The following is a 25,788-nucleotide window of genomic DNA, read 5'->3' on the forward strand; positions in this document are numbered from 1 at the left end:
TGGGACTGTAGTTTACACATATGTATTGTCACGGGTTACACATCTTCAGAGTCATATCTAATTGCCCGTAATAGCATGAGGGACATGACTATTTTGAAGAGAGGACAGGCTCAGAAGAGTTTTAATTGAGCCTGCTCATCCTGCATAGTGACACGATGAAATGATCTTGATCGATTTTCTGTGCTTAGTGTTTTAGTTTAAAAGGTTGCAATCTAAAGTTAAGATGTGCTGGCTGAGTCTCACATTCACCCGATACCAATAAGCCCAACACTGCAAACACACGAGTTGACGTGTTCTTAGACCTCTGGAATAATAAACACCATGTACATATGACATTGTTTTAAAATATACAGCAGTAGTTCTCAAATGAGGGGCATCCCCCCCACCCCAGGACATTTGGCAACATCTGGAGACATTTTTGATGATCATAACCGGAAGTGCTACTGGCATCTAGTGGGTAGAGACCCCCGGGAATGCTGCTAAGTACCTTGTAGTACTCGGGACGGTCCCTTCCCCTCCAAACAAGAAATTATTCTCTATAAAATGTCAACAGTGCCAGGGTTCAAAATTCCTGCTTTTCAGAAAGCTATTCCTGGAAACAAAATATTCTTCCTATCTTATTAAGGGCTGTTATGGTCTGAGTGTTTATGTAACCTCTTCCTCCCTCCCTTCCGCACCCCAATTCCTATGTTGAAATCCTAATGCTCAATGTGAGGGCATTCGGAGGTGGGGCCTTGGGGGTGATTAGCTCACAGGGGTAGAATCCTCATGACTAGGATTGGTGCCTGATAAAAGGTCCCAGAAAGGTCCCTCCCACCCCTGCCCTCCCCCATAATGTGGGGATACAAGAAGTCTGTAACCTGGAAGAGCCTCACCTGACCACGCTGACACCCTGATCTCGGAATTGCAGTCTCCAGAACTGTGAAAAATAAATTTCTGTTATTTATAAGCTATGCGGTCTGTGAGATTTTGTTATAGCAGCCTGGATAGACTAAGACAGAGAAAAACTTGAGGACCAAGATATGGCAGTAAAATACTTTGAGCTGAATAAAAACTGCGAGTTAGGTCCATGCTATATTTTACTAGCACTGGGAGATGCACATTAGCTCCAATTTCTTTCTCAAACTTGCACCTGAGACACAACAGGTATGGATGCCCGCCATTAGGTTCCATGAGGTTTCTCACTAGTCTTTAGATGACTAAATAATCCACAGGCTGTCACCACGGAATCATTCACACCAGCACGATGGCGCTCCTCCAAGAATGTATTTATTTACACGAAAACACCATTTTATACAAATTGAAGACAAATCTTAAAGGAGGGTCTGTCCAGGCATGCTTTCCCCATTCCCTGATTTTGCCCCTTGTCCTTCCATCTTTTGGTATCACGAATAAAATGTTTTAGACTGGTGAGAGGAAACTGAAATGAATCTGCCTCTTTTTTCTCTACCTAAAATAACTTTGAATATTGACTGTCCCTCGTCATTCTTCAAAGAAAACTCTTGCCCAGGATTATTTTATTTAATTTATTTATGTAATACAGTGTAGAAAGCTATCATGGTCATAAGCAATGACTGTACAATCATCCTGCAGAAAATTTTTGGGAGAATTCTTGGTAATTTGAGACCGGCAAAGCACTCCCTCCCCCCACCCGCCCCCATCAATAAAAGTGCTTACACTGAACAGGGATTCTTTTCTTTATCAAAGATCCAAAGACCCAGGGACCAAAAAAATTTCAATTCTGAATGCCTAATGTGTGCACATAAAACAGGCACAAAGGAATAAATTCCTATATCACAAATATAGCAGAAGCAGCAATCTGTACAGTAAAATGCAATCATGGAAAAAATTCTCTAAATCATTTGGAATACTTAAAAATGTTTAACTTTAAAATGCATAGTGATCAGGAAAAGAATACTTAGGCAAGAGAAGCAGCTAAACTCCCACGTTCACATGAAGCATCCCCCATCGATTCTTAAAGCATATTTCAAGTAGGACTTAATTGGGTCACAAACCACAAGAATAATATACAACTGGCTAACGGGCTACGTGATAAATAATCAGGAGAGAATCTAATCATGCACTAGTTTGATACAGCTAAATTCTTTACAGGACACAAAACCCATTAATAATGTAGAGACCAAAATGTAAAGAGAGAGAATACATTGCTGATTTGTGTATTAATTCAAGTTCAGGCATCTACTTGTGTTACAGCACAGCTGTCGAAAGGCGATAAATGAGTAAATAATAAAACGAAAGGGTCTGTTTCTTTCCACGTTATTCTATAAGTGAACACCGATGGGTAGTGAAGCAATGGTTTTGCTGTCCAACTTCAGAGGCTGCTGCGGCGGTGGTCTAGTTCTGCATCTGCTCAAAGAACTTGTAAGTCGGGTTTTCGTAGCCGTTCTGCTGCATCTTGGAGAGGTGGCGCTCCTCTGGCGTCACAGCAGCGTCAACCTGGAAAGCGAGCACGAGGAAAACTGAGTTAAAAAACCCCAACCAGTCTTTAAAGAGTGCACATTGGCAAGCTGTAAGGAGATGAGGTGCACGGTACTCTTCTTTGGCCACGACTGCAGGGCACCCACTCTTTTCTTCTGCACTTCGATATCTGGAGCAAACCGCCTGTGCCCACCAGTTACGCAGATGCTCCAGATAGCCACCAGGTGGCGCTGAAAACCTTGATGTGCTGGCCAGGCTTGCAAAGTGCTCATTGGTTGCTTCCCCACATCAACAGTAGCTGGATACATCTAGAGTGAAAAATATTTTTTTCCTCCCTGTTGGTTCAATAAAGGACAAAAAACCACGATGGAAGAATGCTTTACTTGAAAGTGTGGTGGTAAACAAGGGAAAAAAAAAAAAATCCAGGAGTATCGCGAAGAGAAATTCAGCAAAGTATACTGCCAGACACTCGATTCTGGACTGCATATCATCTCCCTGTGTTTTTTTAATTTGCCCATTTTTACTAATTTTAATATATTGAAGAGAGACCTGAGACTCTTTTAATTTAAAATAAATATGTATATCAAAGAGGTTATTATTTAGCACAGAAAAAAAGGAAAAATATAGCAAGGACATGCTGTTCTAGATTACAGATTATCTTTTTTTTAAAGCAAGCAGTAAGATACTACAGAATTATGTCCAGCTAAAGGTTTAAAAATAGACGTTCACTGTTGATGTAGTGCTTTATCTCTAAGAGCAGGCCAACAGTTGTAAACTTGTCATGTCCATCATCGCCACCCCGGCCACCCCCCACACTTCCTCTTAGTGTCGCTGTTAAGACAGAGCCGTGTGGGAGCAATTACTCTCTGCACGCTGGGGAAGGTGTGATTCTGCCTTTACTGTGCAGGTTTCTCGTGTATTTGCTGTACCTCTCGCAGTGCCCAGAAGAGAGGCAGGACTTAACTCTTTCCTGAAGGAATAAAAACTTAGTTATCAAAAAAAAATTATCTTCTGCAAAACCACTGGAAGATGAAGACCGCTGACACAAATTTACTCAGATTTTTCTAAAGAAAAGTTGGGATGTAGTGTACAGAAGACGATGTCGCTCCTCACTCAGTTCCTGCCTCACCAACACATCTGATCGGGCATGGTTCTGACCCCACACTGTGACCCAACAAGGGAAAAACACCAGAGCAGAAGCATTGGCTCTGAGGCATCAGGTTTAGAGATGGAGCTTGTTATGACATCATGACTAGACCATACAGTCTAATGAACGATTTAGACTAAAAGACTGGGGCCGTCACTATGGAAAACAGTATGAAGATTCTCCAGTAAACTAAAAATAGAACCACCGTATGCTCCAGCAACTCCACAGAAATGAAATCACAATGCCAAAGATATCTGCACCCCCGTGTTCACTGAGGCATTATTTACAATAGCCAAGACATGAAAACAACCTGAATGGATAAAGAAAATGTGGCATGCGTGTGTGCGCACACACAGAATGTTATTCAGCCACGAAAAAGAAGGAAGTCCTGCCATTTGCAACAACATGGATGAGCCTCGAGGGTGCTATGCAGAGCGAAATAAGTCAGAGGCAGATAAAAACGGGATGATATCAATGATATCTGGAATCTGGAAACAAACAAACAAACAAACAAACCTAAACTCATAGGCACGGAACATTTTGGTGGGTGCCAGAGAGACAGGAGGTGGAGGTGGGGTTGGGGGGTGTGAAATGGGTGAATGTGGTCAAAAGATACAAACTTCTAGTTATAAAATAACTAAGTCACGGGGACGTCATGTACAGCTTGGTGACTGCTGTTGACAATACTGTACTGTGTATTTGAAAGATGCTAACAGAATAGGCCTTAAAACTTCTCATCGAAGAAAAAAACTCCTAGTTATGTGAGGTGATGGATGTTGACTAAATTTATTGTGGTAATCATTTTGAAATACGTACCATATGTCAAATCATCACTGTACACCCCAAACACCCATTGTACACCCAATATAATGTTGTATGTCTACCATGTCTCAATGAAACTAAAATAAAGATTTGTCAATATGCTCTGGCTTCCCATGGTCAGTGAGTTCGACCCCACCTCCCAAGCTGACTGACTCCTTTTAGTCTGGGCATGAGATGAAACTGCCATCTCAGCTAATCCCGAGACAGCTGGGACAGGAAAGTATAGAGCTCCCTCGCGCTGTCCCATGAGGTGTTCTGATTCTTAAGTTCCCACCCATGGAACATTCTCATTCTACGGTCTTGTCAGAGCTGCCTGAATTTTCCTACAGCAAGTCCTCAGATTCTTCCAGCGACAGGCCTGGGCATCTTCCCGTAGAACAAAGCCAGCAACGAGCTCTCGCCCAGAGTCAATACTCAGAAGACACTGTTCAAAAGGACGCTCGGCACCACTGTCCTTATGGGAATAAATCACAGACTATTCCCCATCCCTTCCGCTTCCTTTGATCTGTTCTGTTGTCAACAAATGAGGTCACCTTGCTTTAACTGGCAATTGTGTAATAGCCACGGACTTGGAAGTTAGAGCACCATCATTAAAGGTTAGCACCAACAGAGATTTCATTCACTCTCCACGCCTGCTCGCCAGGAAACAGCCTGTCTGCTGCCGTATGCTATTCGGACTTGGGCATCTCTTTGCTCTGTGCCACCTCTTAACTCAGATTTCAAAGAATGACGAGGTTGAAAAAAAAAAAATCTCGCTGCGGCGATCAAGCACAAAGCTGCTATGTTTCTGAGTGCAGAAAAAAAGCCATAATGCTGCTTGACTGTTGAAATATTGTAGTTGTATCTCCTCCAGGAGCCACATCAATCCTCACACTGGCTGATGACAGTCATCTGCATTCATCAAGGACAGAGGAACACCTGGCAAATTCCAGTCTGTCTCCTCTTCGAAGTCCAAAGTCAAACGCTTAAGAGAGCCCTGCCAGACACGCGAGGCGCGGAGTATGCGAGCCGGGCCTCTCACTTCCCCGTCTTTCCATGCCCTCTTTTCTACCTGCTAACCCTCTACCTCTGGCCGCCGGGAGGGCAGGACATGTTTCGCCATTCCTGCAGAGGATGGCTTGGCCCTCAGACCTCAGAGGGCTCGGCAGCTACAGGAGAAAGGATTATCTTCGCGAAATGGCACCGAAGGGGTTTGGATTGTAGCTTTTTATACCCAACTCCCTGAAAGCGAAAAGTGCAACACCAAGTACTCACGTCCGTGGATAACCTACCTCTAAGGGAAGAGCATCGGGTTAGGGGGACCGTCCTCTCCAGCAGGGCCCAGCGACTGTCACTCACGGATAAGCTGCAGCCCCACGCGGGCTGCCCCACGAAGGCCGGTCCCTACGACCCTGTGCAGACAGGGCCTCTGCACCAGCACCCCAGTATTATCTCCCTTAAAGCAGAGCTGGGGGAAGGTGAAGCCAGCGGTGCTTGTTCCGGAAGGAACAACAGAACAGTGAAGTCACAGATAGAATCTCCATCCGCCCACCGGGCAGCAATAATTGAACTGAAGTCTTCATGACAGCCATGCACGCAGCTTGGCCTCACCTGGCTCCACACTGTAAAGAGCTGAGCCCAAACAGCCTGATTGCCTTGTCCTAACATAGCCTTGGGAAAGAAAGACCTTTTGAAGACCCTTTGGCTAAAGTCTTCCTATGCCTTTCTCTCTGAACTTGACTCTTTGGATCCATTTATCCCTGCACTATATCCAGAGGAATTTATAGCTCTGCTATCACACTACAGAGATAAAATTCTGTTCCGGTCTCCTCAGTTTCTAGTTTTCTTGTATCCAGTGCTATCTCTAATGTAGGTACTTTAAGCCAGTGAACACATTTTAATTTTATTCTGGACAGTAACTAGAAGGACATGCGCAGGCGGCTGTCCCTTTAATGCATGGCGTTGAGTCAGACCAAACAACAGAATCCCGACTGCTAAGATTTTCCATGTCAGGTCGTCTAGGTGAGTGAGGAAAGGAGGATAAAATAAACTGAAGGGTACATGATAACGGCCGAGGGTTAGAAAATTAAAGGAGTCAGTAACATGGGAAGAAAAATAAGGGAGAATAGCAACCAAGTTTTTAAGTCTCCATTTGTCCCTCTTGGTGATCTCCCAGTGTCGGTTTCCCGCTCAACTGTGTAAACGTTCCTTCCTTCACGACAAGCCCATCTCTTTGCAGGAAGTTATGTTTAATGCCGACACTGAGCACTTCTTCACGCAGGCTCCAGGCCTCCCGTGCCGGCCTTCGTCGTCATTTCCGATGCCTGCCTTTGACCTTCCAGTTTGTCCTCCTGCTGTTTGCGCCACACCGTGCACAGATTTCGAGTCCACCCTCACTGCTTATCTTCACTTTCCCTTTCCACATTCTGTCCAGCTGCTCCATGACACCTGTTTCGGTGGTTGCTAGGTACCTCCATCCTGGGGGTGGGGGGTGGGGCGGTTGACTTCTTGCCAGGGAAAAAGGACCCCTATGGACATAGTATTTTTATCATGTGTCCAGCATGATGGCACGTTCATCAGAAAAAGTCGTGTGCCATCGCTCCATAAAAAGCCACAGGAGCACCTCTCTCCTCATTCAGATCATTAGTGAGGTGACTGGGGACCTCAGGAGACTACCGGTATTGTAGCTATTGGATCTGCGAAAAAAAATTTCCACCCTATAATCGAGAGAATTTGTGCCCTTCTCTCCCCTAAATTTTTAAAATTGAAATATATTTGACATACAACATTATGTGCATTTAAGGCATACATGTTAATTTTATATGTTTATGCACTGTAATAGGACTGTCATTGTAGTGATAATTAGTATCTCTAACATGTTAGAGAATTACCCTTTCTTTTTAATGGTTGGAATAATTAAGTTCTAGTGTCTTAGCAAGTTTGATAATACAATATTGTCTACACTCGCGATACTGTGCATGAGATCTCTAGGACTTACTTACTGCTCATTGCAAGTTTGTGCCCTTAAACTACATCTGTCCTAACCCTCCCTCTCCCCTCATTTCCTCTCCTCATTTTTCAAAATGAAAAATGAGGTTTTCATTTTTAATGGAGAGTAGAAAGAGCTACAATATATATTTTTAAGTATCCAGTGTCAATCGACATCAGTGTAGACAAGTCCCATCTGCTACTAACACAGAGCCTGGGTCAGGCTCTTTGGCCACTAGAGAGGGTGGGCATGTTTGGGAAGCCGTGTGTCAAGGACGATCGTGCCACCCATGGGTTGAGGCACAAATAAAGCACAGTCATCTCCTTGGGAAAGCATGGTTAATGGCTTACGGAATGAATCTCTGGCCTCATGGCTAGAAAATCATTAAATCAATGTTTATTGCTTAATTTTTAAAAACGAAAACTAGCAACTGCTCATTTCCAGCTGGCAGCAACTCTCTTAATAAGACTACTAGGCTTGTTTTCATTTCTACATCTCTGTGACTTTCCGTCAGAATCTTTCACCCTAAGAACAAGAGATTTCCTGGCGACCACATGGATGGTGTTAAGTACGACTATTTTGTCCTGACAGACTTAAGCCAGTCCAACTGGAAATACTCATTTACTCATGTTTGTTCTTAGTGAAGGAGGGTTACTCATTAATGAAGTAGGCTAATCAGAGCTGGAAATAAACTTATTTCCAGGTACTTGAGTGCTGAGAGCCTGCTAAGATACAGGCAGAGAACATCTGTAGAGTCATTCCCATTGAGTGGAGGCTCTGGCGTGCTCTGAGAGGAATGGGCCCTGAAACCCCATAGCACTCGACATCACCTGGGACAGGTGAGACTGCCGTAGCACGCAGGCTGGGTTGCGGCTCTGTGTGTCCCAGTTCGACCACTCCAGCTAGACTAGCACCTTTTTGCGGGTAGGGATGGTGAACAGCACCTTAGGTGAAGTTCTAGTCCAATACCGCTGTCCACAGCTCAGCACGGAGCTCAACAAAGTGTTGCTCAAGAAACAAAACGAGGCGGGGTACTCACTCCTGCGGGGTTCCTAGCTGTTCTCAAGGAGCTGGCCAAGTGAATGTCGAAAGAAGAGCCAAATGACTGACCGCCCCCTCCCCCGCATTTTGCTCCTTTCGGAATGCCTCTTGGCTTAAAAATTACTTCCTTTTCTTTTTTAGGAAGTGTTGAAGTGTCAGCTTTTTCTCTGATATTTCAAATCCAAGGAGGCTTTTCTTGGTCATCAAAAGAAACATTTAACCGAGATAGATATGAAAAAGCTTAAAAGGCATAACCATAGATAACTAGTTATCTTGGAGACAAGAAATATCATTTTCTACTCCCCAGATAACTAAAAGGAAGCAGTGTTAATACTATACTATATATGGGTGATTCTCAAAATTCCCTGCACGTCTGATTCAGTCAGGAAAATTTTTCAACACTCCGAATCCCAGCTAGCTACTTGGAAAGTCTGTGTCCCTAGGTCTGGTGTCCTTTTAAAATAAGTACCTGGCAGGTCTCCTGTCTGATCATGGCAGACAGCCCCAGCAAGAGGCCTCTTTCCAGCCCAGCATCACTGAGCTCTGTTGTGGGCTGAACTGCTTCCCCCTCGAATTCACACAAGTCCTAACCCCCAGTACCTCACAGTAGGACACACGACATTGACTGCATTTGGAGACAGGGTCTGGTCCCCATCCAGTAATACTGTGTCCTTACACGAGAAGAGATAAGGACACAGACACCCACAGAGGGAGGGAGAGGTGAAGGCACAGGGAGGCTGACTCCAGGCCAAGGACAGAGGCCTCAGAAGAAACCAAACCTGCCGACGCCTTGATCCCAGACGTCTAGCCTCTGGAATGGCGAGGAAATACATTTTTACTGTTTAAGCCGCCCTGCCGGTGGCATTGTTAGGGTAGCTTGAGCAAATCTATGTAGTAGTTCCGTTCAGCGTTGTTTCATTGTGTCGATGAGAGACTGCAGTAACTTAACTCTTGTTTCTATCAATTCGACTATTGGTAAAATTGGCTTTGCTTAAAGTCCCAGAACCTATCAATGACACTGAGTGAGGAGGACTCGCTGTCTAGGCTTTTCTGGCTTTTGGCACCAGAGACAGATACTTTGCTAAAAAGGAAGCTGCCTTGTGGATAGGAGTCATCGGTTCAAGGCAAATAAAACATACAATGATATTAAGGAAATGAAAGGGGGCTTCTGAATTATTCAAACATGAATATACGTTTATTTGCCAAACATGAAATTAAAATTAAAAAAAAAAAATTGTTTGGAGTAGAAATGAGATAAACTGATGCTAATAATAATAATAATACGTCTTACACTGTTTCAAAGGACCCGAGCTTAGAAATACTATTATGAAAAGAGCAAGTCCCCATACTTGCCGTCACTGCTCATTTTATGTGCTCACACCCTTGTCTGACAATCACTTGGTTCTTTTACGTCTTGCTGTCCGTTTCCCGGACAGCACATCCGCACCCATATAGACAAGGAAAACAAGACTCAAAACCAATTTCCGCCAGCAACTCCTGTAAACAAGTAGCCTGGAGATTTTAAGTGCTGAACAAAATGAGGTTTATGGTTTCAACACAAATTTAACATATTTAAACGGCTCCTGCTCTCCTATAATCAAGAATGGTTTGGAGCACGTTTCCTGGGGATTCATAAGAAGTTTAACTTGTTGGGAATATTTGGACTTTTCTCTGATGTAAAAAAACAATGGAAAGGACGTGGGGAAATGTGTACTTGGACCTTGGACCGACTTAATTTGAACACATCTGTCTGGGTCTCTTTTCTCATCTGCAAAATGAGATCAATTTGAATGATCACTGAGATCTCTTTCAGCTGTAAACATCAGACATCTCTCAAGATGCATTCACTTTTTCTAATTGTTTCTTAAGAAATTACAAGTGCCATGAGGTTCCCTGTCCTTGACTATATTTTAAATACATAAAAGGAACTTATTTGCAAACTTTATGTTTCAATATTTTGTGTCACAGGTTTAAAAAGTCATATTTGAATAGCTCGTAGCTTGCTCTTATATTAGAATATCCACTGCTTCTGTGCTGTACACAGTCACGTCAGTCAGACTGGCCTGTGAGTTTCGAGGAAGCAAAATCGTGCAGTAACTGTGACGGTCACTGGCGGGTCTTCTCTCTGTCCTAAGAGCCGGAAACTAAGATATTTCTGGTGTGAGAGGTGCAGGGTAACAGGCTGAAGAACATCTTGAATAATCTTGTATGTTCTGCTTGGCTGTACAATGTGATTTTTTGGCAAAACTTTAAAGTTAAGACTCTTTACTGAAAATTATTATTCACTGTTACCTAGTTTTAGTTAGAGGTTAGACTACTAAAGACACAAAACATATGGGAATAAATATGTTTAGGTTTTTTTTTTTTTGAAAAAGCAGCTTCCGACTTTTTCATTTTTAACTTCTATTTTTTTTCTTCTTAAAAAAAAAATGTTTGAGGGTAATCACAATTTTTTAAGCCAGGTATTATCATTAATATTATTTTGATATTTCAATACAAATTATAAGAAATTGGTGTAGCAGCTCACGACCCCAATGCCCTGATCATAATATCTGTAAGTCAGATGACTAACAATCAAAGCAAAAAGAGCTGCAACTTGAGGTCCATACAGGAACATGGCTTGTTTTTCAAAAAAGAAATACTTGGATGACCCTTAGTCTAACGCCAAGGTAATACCCCCTCGTAGTCTTTCTTTAACTCCCACCTGCAAACATGCTGCCAAGTTTACCTACCTCCACCACACCATGATGGATGGATGTGTACTGTTTCTTCTTCAGCATCACCAAGGTGATGACAATCACTGTTGCTATGACAACACCGCCCACCATGAGTCCAATGATTGCACCTTTGTTTGAACCCACATCTTCCGCAAAGAACACCTTGAAAACAAACCAAGAGAAGAGATTGTAACTTCAGGAGTTATTTGGATGAGGTATGTGAAAAGTTTTAGTAACGCTGGTCATTCCTCTATCTGATGTATACTCGAAAAAAAAAAAAATCAAACACTCTGCTTACCAAGAATGACATTTGTGGCTTCTCCTATTCTGGGAAGTCTACTTTCCCAGAATGTCTCTAGAGGGGCAAAACAGAAGCCAAGGGAGACCTGAAACTCTTTGACAGGTAGAAAATGTGGTGAGAGGAAATTTGGTAAGTCTTGGATCTGTCAAAAGCTGCAAAGGCATGAATCGTGAATATAAAAGGAGGTTGGCATTTTCCCAGTCACAGCAGGTTTAAAAGTGGGAGACCTGATGCATGACAACTATGCCTTAGGTGCTTTTCAAGCCCACAGATGCCTGAATTTCCTTAGAGGGACAAGGATACATAGGAATAAGCATTCCGAAACAAAGGAGTAAAACGGAAGGAAAAAGACATCTTGGTACCTGCTTTTTAGCCACAATAATTCAGTAGGACACTAATTACCCTTGAGAAGCATAAAGTGTAAAAGATAGTTATTTCAAAGGGAAGTAGTAGGCAACAAGGTTAAAATCTGAAGTCACACATAACCCATGCTTTCTTACTATGTTATCTCCAGAATCCCAATTAAAAATGTTGCGTATTCTTGCTCTTTATTTAGATTAAGTATAAAAAGAATTGAGGTCATCGTAAAGAAGAAATTTATTCAATATGATAAATTTATTGTACTGCATTCTTTCATATTGTTTATAAAAGCAAGTCATTTTTTCAAATTTACCTACTTAAATGGAATTATAAAGCACACTACAACTTTTCTATCTTGTTATATAAAGAGATGATCTCATGCAGTATATATAAAGAACAACTACTAAACATATACCACATCTGTTGTATAAATGAATGAAAATACTTCCCTAAATATTCTTTTAATATAATCTCAAGATAGTAAAATGACCAATTTTCATAACTAAAACTAACACTCCAGCAATCTGAACAGGCAATTATAATATACAGCAGATAAAGCAAAGTTCTAAGAGTTTTACTCATGGTATATTTGCAACACAATGAGAAACGGTTCATAATTATTCCCCTTTCTATACAAATATGCTAGCTCAACACATCTATAAAAAGCAAATCATTAATTAGCTAATGATACAAGTATGAGGTAATCAGGAATAAAGGCAAGTCTGGACATCTTCTTATGTCTTTAAGAAAATACTGTAATTTTGTAATATTCATTGCACTAATTACAGTGCATTATCTTATCAACTAGTTCAGTAGAGGGAGCTGATTCTCCTAATTGCTGCCGTCGCCATTAGTCACTGTCGCATTATAGGAGTTAGTGTAATTTCGGTGATGGACTTTTATGACACGGGCACCAGAAAATGCAAATCAGCACATTAATCTTCAGCTCTCTGCGCCAGGAGCTCACACCTCTTAGGCGGTTTCCCCAGTTTTTCCTTTAACCTCTTCAGCATCGGCCGGATCAAGGGTGCCCCTGATTCTATAACTGATTCTGGATTAAGTTGCCAATGAAAACCAAGCTCCAAAAAGTTAAATGTTCTTTTACAAGAAAAGATTATGGGAGTTGAACTGCAAATCTATATCTCAAGTCAATCTTTGATTTGCTCCAATTATTTAGAGTGAAAAAGAAAGATAAATAATACTTTGAAGGCATTTCTTTTGTAGCATAAAAACTTGGACTTCTAAGTTTTATTTATGAGTTTTGGAAAGACAGCTCCCCCTTGAAAGAGATAAGACACATGACTAAAACATTATTATTATTATTATGAGAATTTTATTACCATTTCTTGTTCACCACTGCATGTGCAATAAAATTATCTTCGTTATTAATTTAACCCCCTTACTGTCCTTACTGATAAGATGGTAGGAACCCTAACGTCACACAGGATTTCAATTATCTGAAGCTTTTGATAAAGAATTAGATTTGATATAAGGACTAGAGCTGCCTGCAAAGGAGATGGTTGCTTTTTGATTTACTCCAATTCTAACATTTAGTAACAAAAACGGTAGGGGGTTGATTTCGCCTGAAAAGTGAGCTGCTGTCTTCCTTGCCCAGCCTTTCGACGAATAGCCGAGCTGGGAACATCCTGTAGTCCTGCTCACCTCCTGCCTCCCCTCGCCTCGATAGAGACCCAAAAATCCTACCCAAGATCCCAACCCTGCAGAGAACTTAAAATGCAGGAGCTGCGGAGAGGAGGGGAAGGAAGGCCAAGAGGGAGCGCTGCAGAAGCAGAATGGAGAGTTACGAATGTGCACAACTTAAGAAAACGGCCATAAAAAGTGTTCTGCGAAACTAAGGGGCGTTTGCACGCTTTTGAGGTTTTGATCCTTCAAATAAATCTACCATAAACCCGTTTTCCTAAAAATCCAGAATGGAAGTTAATTTAAATAGCTGCTATAACAGACATTAATTCTCCTTTAAGCCCTGTGTGGGCTTAGCTGCCATCCAAACACAAAGAGTATTATATATAAGGAAACTTTTTCCTTTATTCGTGTTTTCATGACGATCCTGTAAGCAGGTGTTCTATTTTTGTTTTTATCTTTTCCTTAACTGGATTCCTGGCACAGGAAGAACAAACGTTAAGTCACTTGGCAAGACAGAGTGGCAGGAAGAGGTAAATCACTTTACATACCAATTTTTGATGATGAACTTCATATCCTGAGTCATGTCGAAACTCTGCATCCATCTTCACTTCAGAGATCTCTTCTGTCTTGATATTTGTCAACCCTGAACCTGCATTGTACCATAAGTGTTACAGCATAATTAAAATGCACAGGACAGTCCATTCGTTTTATCTGTAATAACGCTGCAACACCAAGCCTACCCCAAACTTCTTTCTAGGCCTAAAGTTAGATGAAAAGAGATTAATGACTTTCTTGAAGAAAAATGACACCCTATATTTAAATCCTTAACCACTACTTATTTTAAACAAACAAAAAAACCAGATTAAAGATTAAAGAAATCTGAAGTTAAGGCGTCTACTGCCTTTAAACACATGCTACCATTTTTTTAAAATGGGGAAATACAGAAGTTAAATGCTTGTTGGGGGGGCGTGGAGGGGAGGAGGGTTTGGCCTGGAATTTGCTCCTGGAATATGCCGGGTTTGGTTTAGGGGTTTATTGTTTAGCCTCTTATATGTCTTTTTGCATGTGCTCTCATTCCTTCAGAAAAAAATAACAAAAGCCTTTAAAAATGAGCATTAATTACCTGGTAGAACAAAACTGCTACTTTGAGGCTTTGTTCCAATTACAAATAAATTATGTTCCTGTATCTATGCAGCGAAGCATTATAAAAATCCTATCATTTATTTAGTTAAGTGATTTAGTTATAGAGACAGAGCGTAACTGGTTTATTTGCTGAATAAAGTATACATAATTTTTGAAAAGCTTCTTTGGGACTTACTGACTCTTCCTTCTCTATAAATTCTTATATGTTTCTTACACTAATTGTCATAATGGATTTCATTTTTCAAATAACAATAAGTACAAAATGTAAGTTTTTACAGTGCAGTATCTAAACAATAAAAGTCAGAACTTTAGGATGAGAAGGGTTTTTAAAATCATCTCTCTGGCATTCCCAACTATGGGTCAACGCTCAGCTCCTGCTTGGACAAAGAGGAAGGAAGACCTCACTTCGCCTGCTAGCACAGCCTGTCTCACACTGAGTCCAAATCGACTTCTCTAAGCCTGCTCAGCACAGCGCAAGCTGAATCCTCCTTTCTGCATTATAGCCTTGAACAGGTCAGAGGCTCGAGGAGGCTCGAGCATCATGCTCCCAATTCCCTCTTACCCAGGCTACACATCCCCAGTTCTTTCAGCTCCCATGGGACCTAATTTCTCGCTCTTTGTTTAGACACCCTTACCATCTTGTCTATTGTGAAACTTGTCGCACACCTGGCTGAAACAGAAAAGCACAATGTCCACAGCATCTCATATGCCAGTCTAATGGCACAGTCTATACAAAAAAGGAAGGATAACTGGACAAGACCTTGGGAACCTGACCTGGTTCAGACATATCACGGATGCCTTGTCCAGTTGTTCACAAAGCTTCCAGTTCGCAACCTGTCCAAAAATGGACCTGACGTCAGGCCACACCTGGCTTGTAGACTTCTTGCTTGTCAGAACTACATTTCTTATCGCTGTCTTCCCTGACCTTGGAGAATGGGTTCTATGATTTCACTCTTAAGTTCTCTCGGCCTGTGATTTGTCAGGGTCATAAGGACTTTGAACTTTGGGTAAAGAGGGGTGGTAATTTTAAAATGTATCCAAAAATTTGTTGACACTCCTCTCTTCAAGAGGGATTAACTCGCTTTCCTTGAGTGTGGACTGATGTCATGACTTGCTTCTAATGAATAGAGTATGGTGACAGTGATGGTGGATGACTTCTGAGACTAGGTCACTGCAAGCTTCCTTTTTATCCTTTCTCTCGGTCTGAGGAAAGCCATTTGCTTGAGTGAGGACACTCAACCAGCCCTATCAAAAGGTTCATGTGGGGGGGTACTGAGGTCTGCCAACAGCCAGGTGGGAGCGACTTTGGAAAAAGACCCACCAGCCCCAGTCAAGCTTCAAGTGCTCAGATGACGGAGACTCTGGTAGATGTCTCGACTGCGACCTCATGAGCGACTGAGTCAGAAGCACCCAGCTGAACCATGCTTGATGTCCTGAGCATTACAGCTATTATAAGAAACTAAACGCTTGTTTTATGTTGCTCAGTTATGGGGTTATTTGTTACACAGCAATAGATAACTAATACAAGGGGCTAGTGCTTTCCTTTCTCATTTTGACCTACCTTGGGTTTTTAATTAGGTTTACTGGAGTGATACTGGTTAATAAAATTATATAGGTTTCAAGTGTACAATTCAATAATACATCATCTGTATATTGCATTGTGTGTTCACCACCCAAAGTCAAATTTCCTTCAGTCACCATATATTTGACTCCCTTGACCCTTATGTACCTCCTTCCTTCCCCCTCTCCTTCTGGTAACCATTAAACTGTTGTCTGTGTCTATGAGTTTTTGTTTGTCTTGTTTGTTTATTGCTTTTAGTTTTATGTGACAACACAGATGGATCTTGAGATAAAAATGCTAAGTGGAATAAGTCAGAAAAAGTTGAGAACCACATGATTTCACTCATAAGTGGGCTATAAAACTGAAAGCAACAAATGAACAAGACAAAAACTTACCTTGAGTTTTAATTTCCTTTTACCTTAAGGTCATTCTTTTTACTACAAACATAAAAGACAAAAGCACAATCAAAGTAGATAGTCTCCCCTTCTCTCTTATCTTTTAACTGGCCCTCTCCCTGACCCTGTCCTGAGAGCTATAGGGCTCACTAGTCCTATCTTCTTGCTTTAAATTATTAGCATTTTCTCCTAAGTTTTACTTCATTTGGCCTCTAATCTTTCTGACACTAACTTTTATGGGGCTGTGACACTAACACACTTTTATTTCTTACCGATGGTATATTTTTATCTTTCTACCAGCCCTTTTAAATCCAAGATCCTTGTAGAACCACACTGATTTCCTTATACCTCACCCTTGTCTGTCATCAGGATGTAGCAATGCAATAGCTAAAAGTATATTTCTGAGATTTTAAGAAAACTCTCTTGAATAGTCTTTTCTTTTAGATATGTGAGACCAAAGAATCACATCAAAAAAAAAAAAAAAAAGTAAAGACTGAGCTCTCCACTCAAAATTTTAAAAGCTCACATTATTTCTGTAAGATACCAAGAATACTTTTCATGGTCAAAAAAAAAAAAAAATCCAAATTCACATTCGGAACAACAGTAAATTATAGTTCAACAGTTTATGAGGTTCTCAGCAGAAAAAGCTCTTGCTAGTTCATTTTTGTACAGCACGTACAGTCATTTCGTGAAAAGATTTTCTACATATGAAGCAAGTCTCACTAAAAGGGGAGAGAAATTAATAAGCTTGCAATAGGAAAACGTCATTGATAATAAGTTGATATTGCACGTAATAAAACGTGATGAGAAGATTTAAATAAATCGCAAGGACCTCTGTTTACAGGCTCACCTGACGCGCTTTCTGAGTTGCTTCCCTTTTAAGCCCTGGTGTGACTCCAGTCCCCCAACTCATGGTGGGTGAGGACAGCCTGTTGTTCCCGTGAGGGAGGAGGGAGGCACGCCCTTCACGAGGCCCCTACATGGCGGGGGGTGGGGGTGGGGGGGTCAGGGGCCTGGCTTCCTTGGTTAGGAGTGGAGAGAGTGGTAGTAACTTACAGTGGGAAAGGGTCGTTTTCCACCCCTGTGAAGAGGCTGCTAATGTGTTTCTTTTCTTTATTCTGGTCAAATGGTGTAACTTGTCCTTTGGAGTCTATTTTTCTCTGGAAATAAGCCAAGGGGAGTGGCTGGCACGGCCTCTATGCTCAGAAATCACCACTGATGTCACTGTATTCTGTACCTGACTACATTCTAGAAGTTGCAGTTTCCTATCTGGTATTTCAGATATGAAAGTCAAGGAGAAGTCATTTTCCTCAGTCACAACTACACAAAAACCCTTTCTTTACTTGTTTCAGAGTGATAATAGTGATTATTCAAAAACAATGCCATCAACTGAATGACATGATACATGATGTGACAACCCTGGGAAGGGTTTCTAAGTTTGGAAAGTCTAAAGATATAATTTAGCACATTAGACTCCGATATGCAGCCTTATAAAGCGTGATGACGCAAAAACCCAAACTAATGCTACAAAATGGGGAAATTGGTCCAAATTCTTGAAAGACTCACTATAAGCACAAAAACAGAGAGCATGTACATGTCGCGATACATATCCAGCAAATATAGCTATTCATAAACATACCTTCACTAGAACCTTCCTCACCTCATATCCCAGCATTCCTTCCCAGCTATGGCCTTCTTCTATTGGAGAACCCACCTTATGTAGTATAAGAAAGGGAGCCTGGCTTAAGCCCTTCCCTCACCTGTACAGAACTATTTCATTCTTCTTTGCCGATTAATATGCCTCAAAATCTTCGTGCCGTTTTAGCCAATCATTGAGAATAAGTATGTACAACCCACGAAAGAGAAAATGTAAGTATTTCTGGGCCAAGGAGATATTCCAGTTCTGATGTTGTTCAAAATCTTGCTCGAAGCTCATCTCTGGCCAGTGCCTGGCTAACACTCTCTTCCGTTAGTGCCCCACCTGCTCACATCACCGACATCCCGGTTTATACCTCACGTACCTCGTATTTCCTTGCTTTTCTAATTCCATCTAATCCTTCTAAATATGCATCGATCTTTGCAAAATATCAAAATGAAATGATGATGTTGTTACAACAAAGACTTTAGATATACCTTCCTTCCATCTACATATTACCTCTAACTATTCTCTAGCTCTTCCCTTAAAGTAATATTTTTGTTGGACAAAAATGGAAAATTCCTTTTCATGTTAGAGTTTTTAAAAATGGAAAAAAAACCCCCAGACTTTGGTGGTGTCCCCAATTAGACTGCAAAAAAGAAAAAAAAAAAAAAAAAAGAGAATATATGGGCCCAGCTTGCCCAATATAGGAACTTAATAAAATGGGGTGAATGAAATTTTAATTCATGTTTTACGCTTATAGTTGAAAAGCATCTCTTCCTTTAAAAATAAAGTAGGAAGTATCATGAAAAAATATCTAAAGCAAATGACCAACCTGGGCAGGTCTTGGTTGCAGTTAGAATGAAGCTGACCATCAGCCTTGGGCCCCACAGAACGAAAGTGTCACCTGCTGGCTCCCTGAAATTCATTCGTGTGGCAGTGGCAATAAGGAAGGCATTAGGAGAGCCGAGGCTATGTCTGACTTACTATAACTTAAGTTCCCCTGAAAAGCCCTACAGTCAGAGATTCGTAAAATCAATGAGATCAGCTGTCAAGATGTGTTGCTCCAGTGTCTCTGCTGCCTTGTTAATCATGGTACAGAGGTATGAAGACACCACAAGTCAGACTCTGAGTTCTCACCAATGACTGTGGTTGGGGAAAGAAGTGGCCGGAGCCTGCACCGGCAGAGAGATGGGCAGGGTCTGCTCCTGGCCCCACACTGACTATATACCAACCAGGGACCTCCGTGTCCTAGTATCTTCAAACAAAGTTGATTTCCTGTTCCTTGATTACTGCATGGGGACATTATGAGGACAAAGAAGAAAATAAATATGGAAAAGGTATGCATTGTCAGAAATAAAATCTCCCCAGAATATATAGATTTGTCAAGTCAGTAATTTCTTTTCTCTTTTTGAGTCACTGAAAATTCTGGCTGCTGTCAATTGGGTGAGGTTGTGCATGGAGTCAAAATCAGGCGTCTTTGTGCTTCTGTGGTGGCGTGACATTATTCTTAAAACTAAATTTGAGACAGAGGCTAAATACAGAACAAAGAGTGGAAAAATGTTTCTTCTTAATGCTTGGGAAACTGTAAAAAAAAAAAAAGAAGCATCCATTTCGGTATTAATGGGAATTTTAAGGAGAATGAAAAATAAAGGACTTGTACGAGAAATTCTGCGCGTACATCTGTTGTGTCGCTTTAGCCACTCATTGAGCATAAGTATACACAACACACAAAAGAGAAAATGTACATATTTCTGGGCCATGGAGATACTCCAATTCTGATATTTTTAGAAAGTCACGTCTCCCTCGAGGAACGGATTGAAGTTTGAGCCCCGTTTAGTTAGAAAAGCACCATCCAGAGCCCAGACAAGAAGGGAAGCGTGGATGAGATGTTCATCGCAGTAAACAAGGTGCCACCAGACAGAGTCTGCAGCCATGCGGGTTTCCATTTCTGAGGACAGACTCTATATAATCCTTTCCACTTAAAAAAGATGAAGAAAAAGGGCTGTCTTTTATTGTTTGAAAGGAAAAGCTCAGAAAGTGGGGGAAAAAAAATCAAGAAATGAAGTGTAAGGGAAAAAAGCAAAGGAGAATTTTTAAAAAGCGTAGTTTTCCATGGCGATTTCAAATCCCGTTTCTCAATATGGGCATTTGCGTTTTACAGAGGCTCCTAACGAAGAGGGGGGTTGTCGTCTGCTCAGGCGCAAGCGCAAGATGCTGAGAGGGAGAAGGTAACCGGGCTGTACCTGGTCGAGTAGTCAGTCCTCGGTCGGCGGCGGGGCGGGCGTCGACAGGCTCAACTGGGCACAGGAAGCAAGAGACACGGAAAGCAAACAAGACAAATCGAGATGGTTAAGTCGTGGCTCCTGAACACAGAGCAGGGAAAAGCATGTGCAATACACAAGTTATAAAAAAAGGAGCAGCTGGAAAAGAACCACAGCGAGTTAATTCAGAGCATCGAGGAGCGGGAGGGGCACCACTTCAAAAGGCGTATCGCTATTGATGTGCCAATCCTGCTCCTTAGTTTTCTCATAAAAGCGCTCGCCAGGATGCGCAGCAACATCAAAGAAGAGGGGCTGGGGGTGGGGGTGGGGGTCTGGATTTTTCCTGTCAGCGAATTTGGAGATAGTTTCTTGGCTTTTGATTAGAAATAAAATCTATTATACCCAGCCCAGCGGAAAATCTAAAGATACCTCCTTTTACCACTGTCCAATCTTATCTTATTTTCCAGTTAATTAACTATAAAAGGACTCCATTAAATCCCCAGGGGCTAATGCAAATATGAATTTATCGGGACAGGAAAGTTTCACCACATACTCTGCTATTTAGTGAATCAAATCTGTTCCCAGTTTGAGGGTAAAAGAGGTAAACCAGAAAGCCAGTCTCTCTCTCTCTCTCTCTGTCTTTCTGTCTCTCTCTCTCTATGTCTGTCTATCTGTCTCTCTCTCTCTCAAGGCTGGTTTCTATTTCATAGATGACATATAGTTGAAATGTGTGAAATGTGAATACTTCCTTTCATATTTGTTGACTTTCACAATTTTCCCTTTGTGAATATTCTGGGTCTGGCCCAAAGAAGGCAGTGCAGGAGGCACAACAGTGCTGTTTACCATTAGCTGCTATTTCCAAAGTGCTTCTGATTCTCAGAAAATATTAAGTTGAACTTGAACACTGGTCTTCGAAGAAACAGGCATGGGAGAGAAACAAAACTTTTAGGATTAATAAATGGACATGGGCAAATGAAGCGGAGAAAGGGGAAAAGCCCCTTCGGTAAAGCCTGGGAAACAGAAAGGTCAGAAGGTAAGGAAAAGTGAGCAGAGGTGTCTGTGGGAAGATGAGGTGTGCTCGATGGGATGGCTTTTGCATTAGCGATTTCAGTAAGAGCGTACAGCTTACTGATGTGCATGGCTCAGGCATGCAAAGGTGGGATTAAAAACCCAAACCGATTTCGAATGCCACCCGTTGGCAGGAATAGAGAGGGAAAAGTATCAGCATGCCAAGTCTTCAAAATATGAGAAAGTAATCTTTCTGAGAATATTAAGACATTTGGATGAATCAAAAAAGAAACGTGATTTGGTCCCTTCTTATGCGGATGGGCATCCTGGTAGAGAAAGGAGGGTGGAGGCAGTTACACCCAACATTTACAACGTAGGTGGCTTTGGGCAAATGACTGCTTCTGAGGCTGTTTTTTTTCATGTGTAAAATAGAAATAATAACATCTGCATCTTCGAATTGTAGTGAGGAACAAAAAATTTTTTAAATGTGTTTCAGAAACTCTCAAATACTATAAAACTGAATTGATTAAATATCCTATTTATGAAATATTCTATAACAACTCTTGCTGTGAGGGCTAACCTCTAGCACTTTATTCATGTATTAGATTAAGACATACTTCCATCTGTGACTCACACGTACACTCGAACAATGCCGTTTCTCTATATTTCATCTTTTTTTTCCCATCTGCGACCACATAACAGTAAGGGGCTGTATTCCTCTGTGTAAAATGGGAGTCGACTGAAAAATAACTGTACTTTTTGAGGGCTTCTTCACAGGGCCCCAAATGGTGCTTCGGTTGAAGAACACACGAAAGCACACTTACAGAGCAAACAAGTGACAAAGTGGGGATCGCCTTCATTGAAGGTTAAATCATCAGAAACCATATGGGGGCATGTGGCTCTGTGATATAAATGCAGGCTGCAGAGCTGGTCCAGTCCCAGGGCCCACTTTAAAGCCACACTTATTTTCTGTGATCCTGGGCAGGCAACACTCTTTCCGATTCTTGGTTTTTGTCACAAGTCAACAGGTTTTTCCAGGGCTCAAATGCACACACACTTGCGGAAAAACCTTGTAAATGATTAAGCACTATTCCGCAATTACATGAAGGAATACTGAAAAGTTTTAAATGTGCGTAGAAAAAAGTCTGAAAGACATTACCACAAAAAGCTATTTCTGGGTGAGGTGATCATTCCTACAAGTTTCTCTGCTTTTTTGTTTTTTCTTCCAATGTGCATGTTTTATTCGAAAACTAATAAAATCTTTTCTCATTTTTAGGAAGATAAAACAATAATAGTTTTAGTGACTTAAACCCTTGCCTGCTTTAATAGTTTGAGGTTGATTATGAATTAATATTCGAAAAATAAGTAACTCTTGTGTTCAGTGAGCAGACAGCAACACATTTTTAAAAAGATAATACAACATGACTGCAAAAAAAGAACATATATCAACATGACAAAATAGTGCATTATTTCCCAATATACCATGAATACTTTCTAGCTTTTCAAATGGACTATTACTCGTTACACCAGAAGGTAACTTCAGTATAGTATTCAGAATATTTTACTTGGGTTGTTTAGTAAAAAATAAGACACGGATCATCTTAAAGAGTTAAAATAAAACCAGCAGATGTGTTATTTCCCTTGCCTTCGGCAGCTTTGAATCAAATCCTTTCCCACAAGGGGAGAGAAACAGAATGACTGAAATTCTGGGGCTTCTGAGTTTGTTAGTTTTGGCGTTCCTTGTAATAGACCGATTCTAAGCTAAAAGCTGCCTAGCACAAGCTCTTCTTCAGGCCTAAGGTGATGGAGAATCCGGCAGGAAATCAGTTTTACACATAGATGAGAGAGACCTGAAAAGGACTGGTTTACAGGTTTAATGAAAGACTTTATTTAATCTCAATGTCACCACTGACAGTGATTTGCTCATTGCTTTTTTTATGGCTAAGTAAAAATACACCATAGGGCAACTTCACCTGCAATTACATACACCGTCTCATAAGACCTGTTGTGCCTCTTTAAAAGTACTATAGTATTTTACGTTTGTATTCTATACAAAGAAGCTGACCATTGGCCATAAAGACCTTCTGGTGACCACTGCATTCTGTTATTGATCTTCGTGGCTGGCTTGCTCAGGAAGCCATGAAAAAGCACAACAAACACAAATGCTATTAATACAAATGCTTTCAGCCAGATGATTTCACGATCCATGAGAAAAACAGTGTTATAAACAACAACTTCACTGCAGTTTAGACAGGTATTGTGGATCGGAAAAACCACAGAATACAAATCTCTTCAGACAAATCTCAGCTAGTAGAAGAGCGTAAAATATTGGAAACTGTGTTTGTGATATGTCTACTTTTTTTTCAATGTAAATTAAAAGAAGGCCTGGGTGTCCAAGCCTCTCTCTGGACTTGACTGATTGTTCTTAAGAAAAACAACAGATTTTTCTACGTGTTTGAACCTCTGATGATAAAGCTTGCATGAACAATAAAAGGAAATCCTTTGAGAATTGTGGGTACTTTCAATAGGTCTGTGTGTGAGCACATGTTTCTTAGATCAACAAGAAACAGAGGAAGAGAGAGGAAAGGGAGATGGGCTGGGGAGAAAGAAGATTCTAGGACTATATCATTATATGTCTTGTTATATTCATTAATTTTAAGAATATACTGTTTGGACCATACAGTAATTCTCTTTGAGACAAGCTGGTAAAAATTCTCTAATTAGATCACAGTTCTATTTGGAGGGGTGGGGTGCAGGGTCGGGGGAGAAGCTACCATTAAACATGTACCATGTTGTAGGCACGTTAAGAGTTTTACCTACTATATAATTTCATGCTCACACCTGATCTTTGAGTTAGGAACTATTATCAACTTTATTTTACAGGTTAGGAAACCAGCAGAGAGGTGCTGTAACTTGCCCATACCACAGACTGGAACTTAAACTCTGACCCACATCGCTCGGACGTGAGGGGCAGTCCTGTCCTGTGGGATGGTGGGGAATGGGGAGATGTTTTTGGTTGTCGCCGGAGAGGGCTTTTAGTGCTTGGGGACCGGGGATGTGAGATGGTGGGCACAGGGCAATCTCACACAAATAAAAATGGATTTCTTTCTTCCTCCTATGTGATTTCTTATATATATGCTTATGTTAGTCCAGAACCTAACTCAGTTTCATGTACTTTATTGCACAGTTCTATAACCTGGTTATTCCAGGAGCTGACCACTGGGTAAACTGAGGGAAGATTGTTTTATTTAGAGCTTTCCCAAGAGTTATTTGCTATTTTGGAAAATCACGTCACTGCTGCTCCTAGAACTTAAATCATGGGATCGACTGTCCTATCAGTCTGCATCTGTATTTGTCACATCCACAAAGGACAAACACCTGACCATGCCATTGTTTCCACTAGTACTGGAGCCTGAACACTTACATTTTGAAACACTTACTGAAAATTATATCCCTTATATTGATTTTCCTTCTAAACTTGTCAGTCCATTTTACTTTGAGACTCCTCATTAAGGAGGCTTTTCAAAATGTTATAAAAGGGGTGTCTGTCGAGTCTGATGACAGAACCAGAATGCAAGCTCTGAGATCTTAAATATTATTGCCTCCAATACTTTTATGTATGATGTTGCTATTTATCAATAACATCTTTATTTAACAACAGTATCAGCTCCTGGGATGGGGCTGAGGCAGTTCAACAGCTACATCTGGGTCAAGAATCCAGAAGCACTCAATCTAAGGACTGTCCAAATTGTCCAAACTGGGCATCTTGGCAATACGCCAGGGACCAGAGTGTGTGAGTGCAAGTGTGTGCGTGAGTATGTGTGTGTTTTCTCCCACTCGTGCACAGGGACATTGTTGCCAAGGACCGTGCTACAATGTGTGCTATTTAAGGAATGTGAGCCCAATGGCCACAGGTGGCTCTGGAGTCACCTTCTGATCAGAGGTGTTTAGTCCGCTGCTTTTCTGGAGTAGCTCCGAACTGTATTGTTCTTGGCCTTCCGAAAAGTGATCACTTTGGGGGAATCCAGTACAGTTAATCCAATCTCCTTTCTCTGGCTCATTTGGCAAGAGGAGTGGGGAGGGAGAGGTCACAGCTTGCCTCCCAATCTGGACCAAGACTTCTTTGTTTCTTATTTGATTTGGGGGGATCGTTAAGGGGCAGAAAACCAAGAAAACAGTGGATGTGTTGACGTTGGCAACGGGATTTGGATTTTAGGGAGCTGCTTTAGTGACATGGTTTTTCCCTATTATTTCTACTAAAAGGAACAATCCTTCCATTTTGTTTATCCTAAACAAAATGGTTCAATTTGGCTATCATTAAAAAAATTTAATATAAGCAGCA

At 41.2% G+C, this 25,788-nt stretch overlaps 1 protein-coding gene across 7 annotated transcripts in view; it reads right to left on the reverse strand.

Moving 5' to 3' along the window:
* Nucleotides 1–1,252: 1,252 nt before the first annotated feature.
* APP (amyloid beta precursor protein) overlaps nt 1,253–25,788 on the reverse strand; it is a 239,073-nt gene continuing 214,537 nt past the window's right edge. For 4 of the 7 annotated variants that reach the window (XM_039858090.1, XM_039858091.1, XM_039858088.1 and 1 more), the window contains 4 exons: nt 20,421–20,474; nt 13,988–14,088; nt 11,150–11,296; nt 1,253–2,457 (listed from right to left, as the gene is read on the reverse strand). In XM_039858090.1, coding sequence (XP_039714024.1) covers nt 2,356–2,457; nt 11,150–11,296; nt 13,988–14,088; nt 20,421–20,474 — 404 coding nt within the window. In that variant the 3' untranslated portion in view covers nt 1,253–2,355. The remainder of the gene's footprint in view (nt 2,458–11,149; nt 11,297–13,987; nt 14,089–20,420; nt 20,475–25,788) is intronic. The other 3 variants (XM_039858092.1, XM_039858089.1, XM_039858087.1) reach the window with 1 other exon arrangement.

The sequence above is a fragment of the Pteropus medius genome, unplaced genomic scaffold (genome assembly GCF_902729225.1).
Source record: "Pteropus medius unplaced genomic scaffold, Ma_sr-lr_union100, whole genome shotgun sequence".
NCBI lineage: Eukaryota > Metazoa > Chordata > Mammalia > Chiroptera > Pteropodidae > Pteropus > Pteropus medius.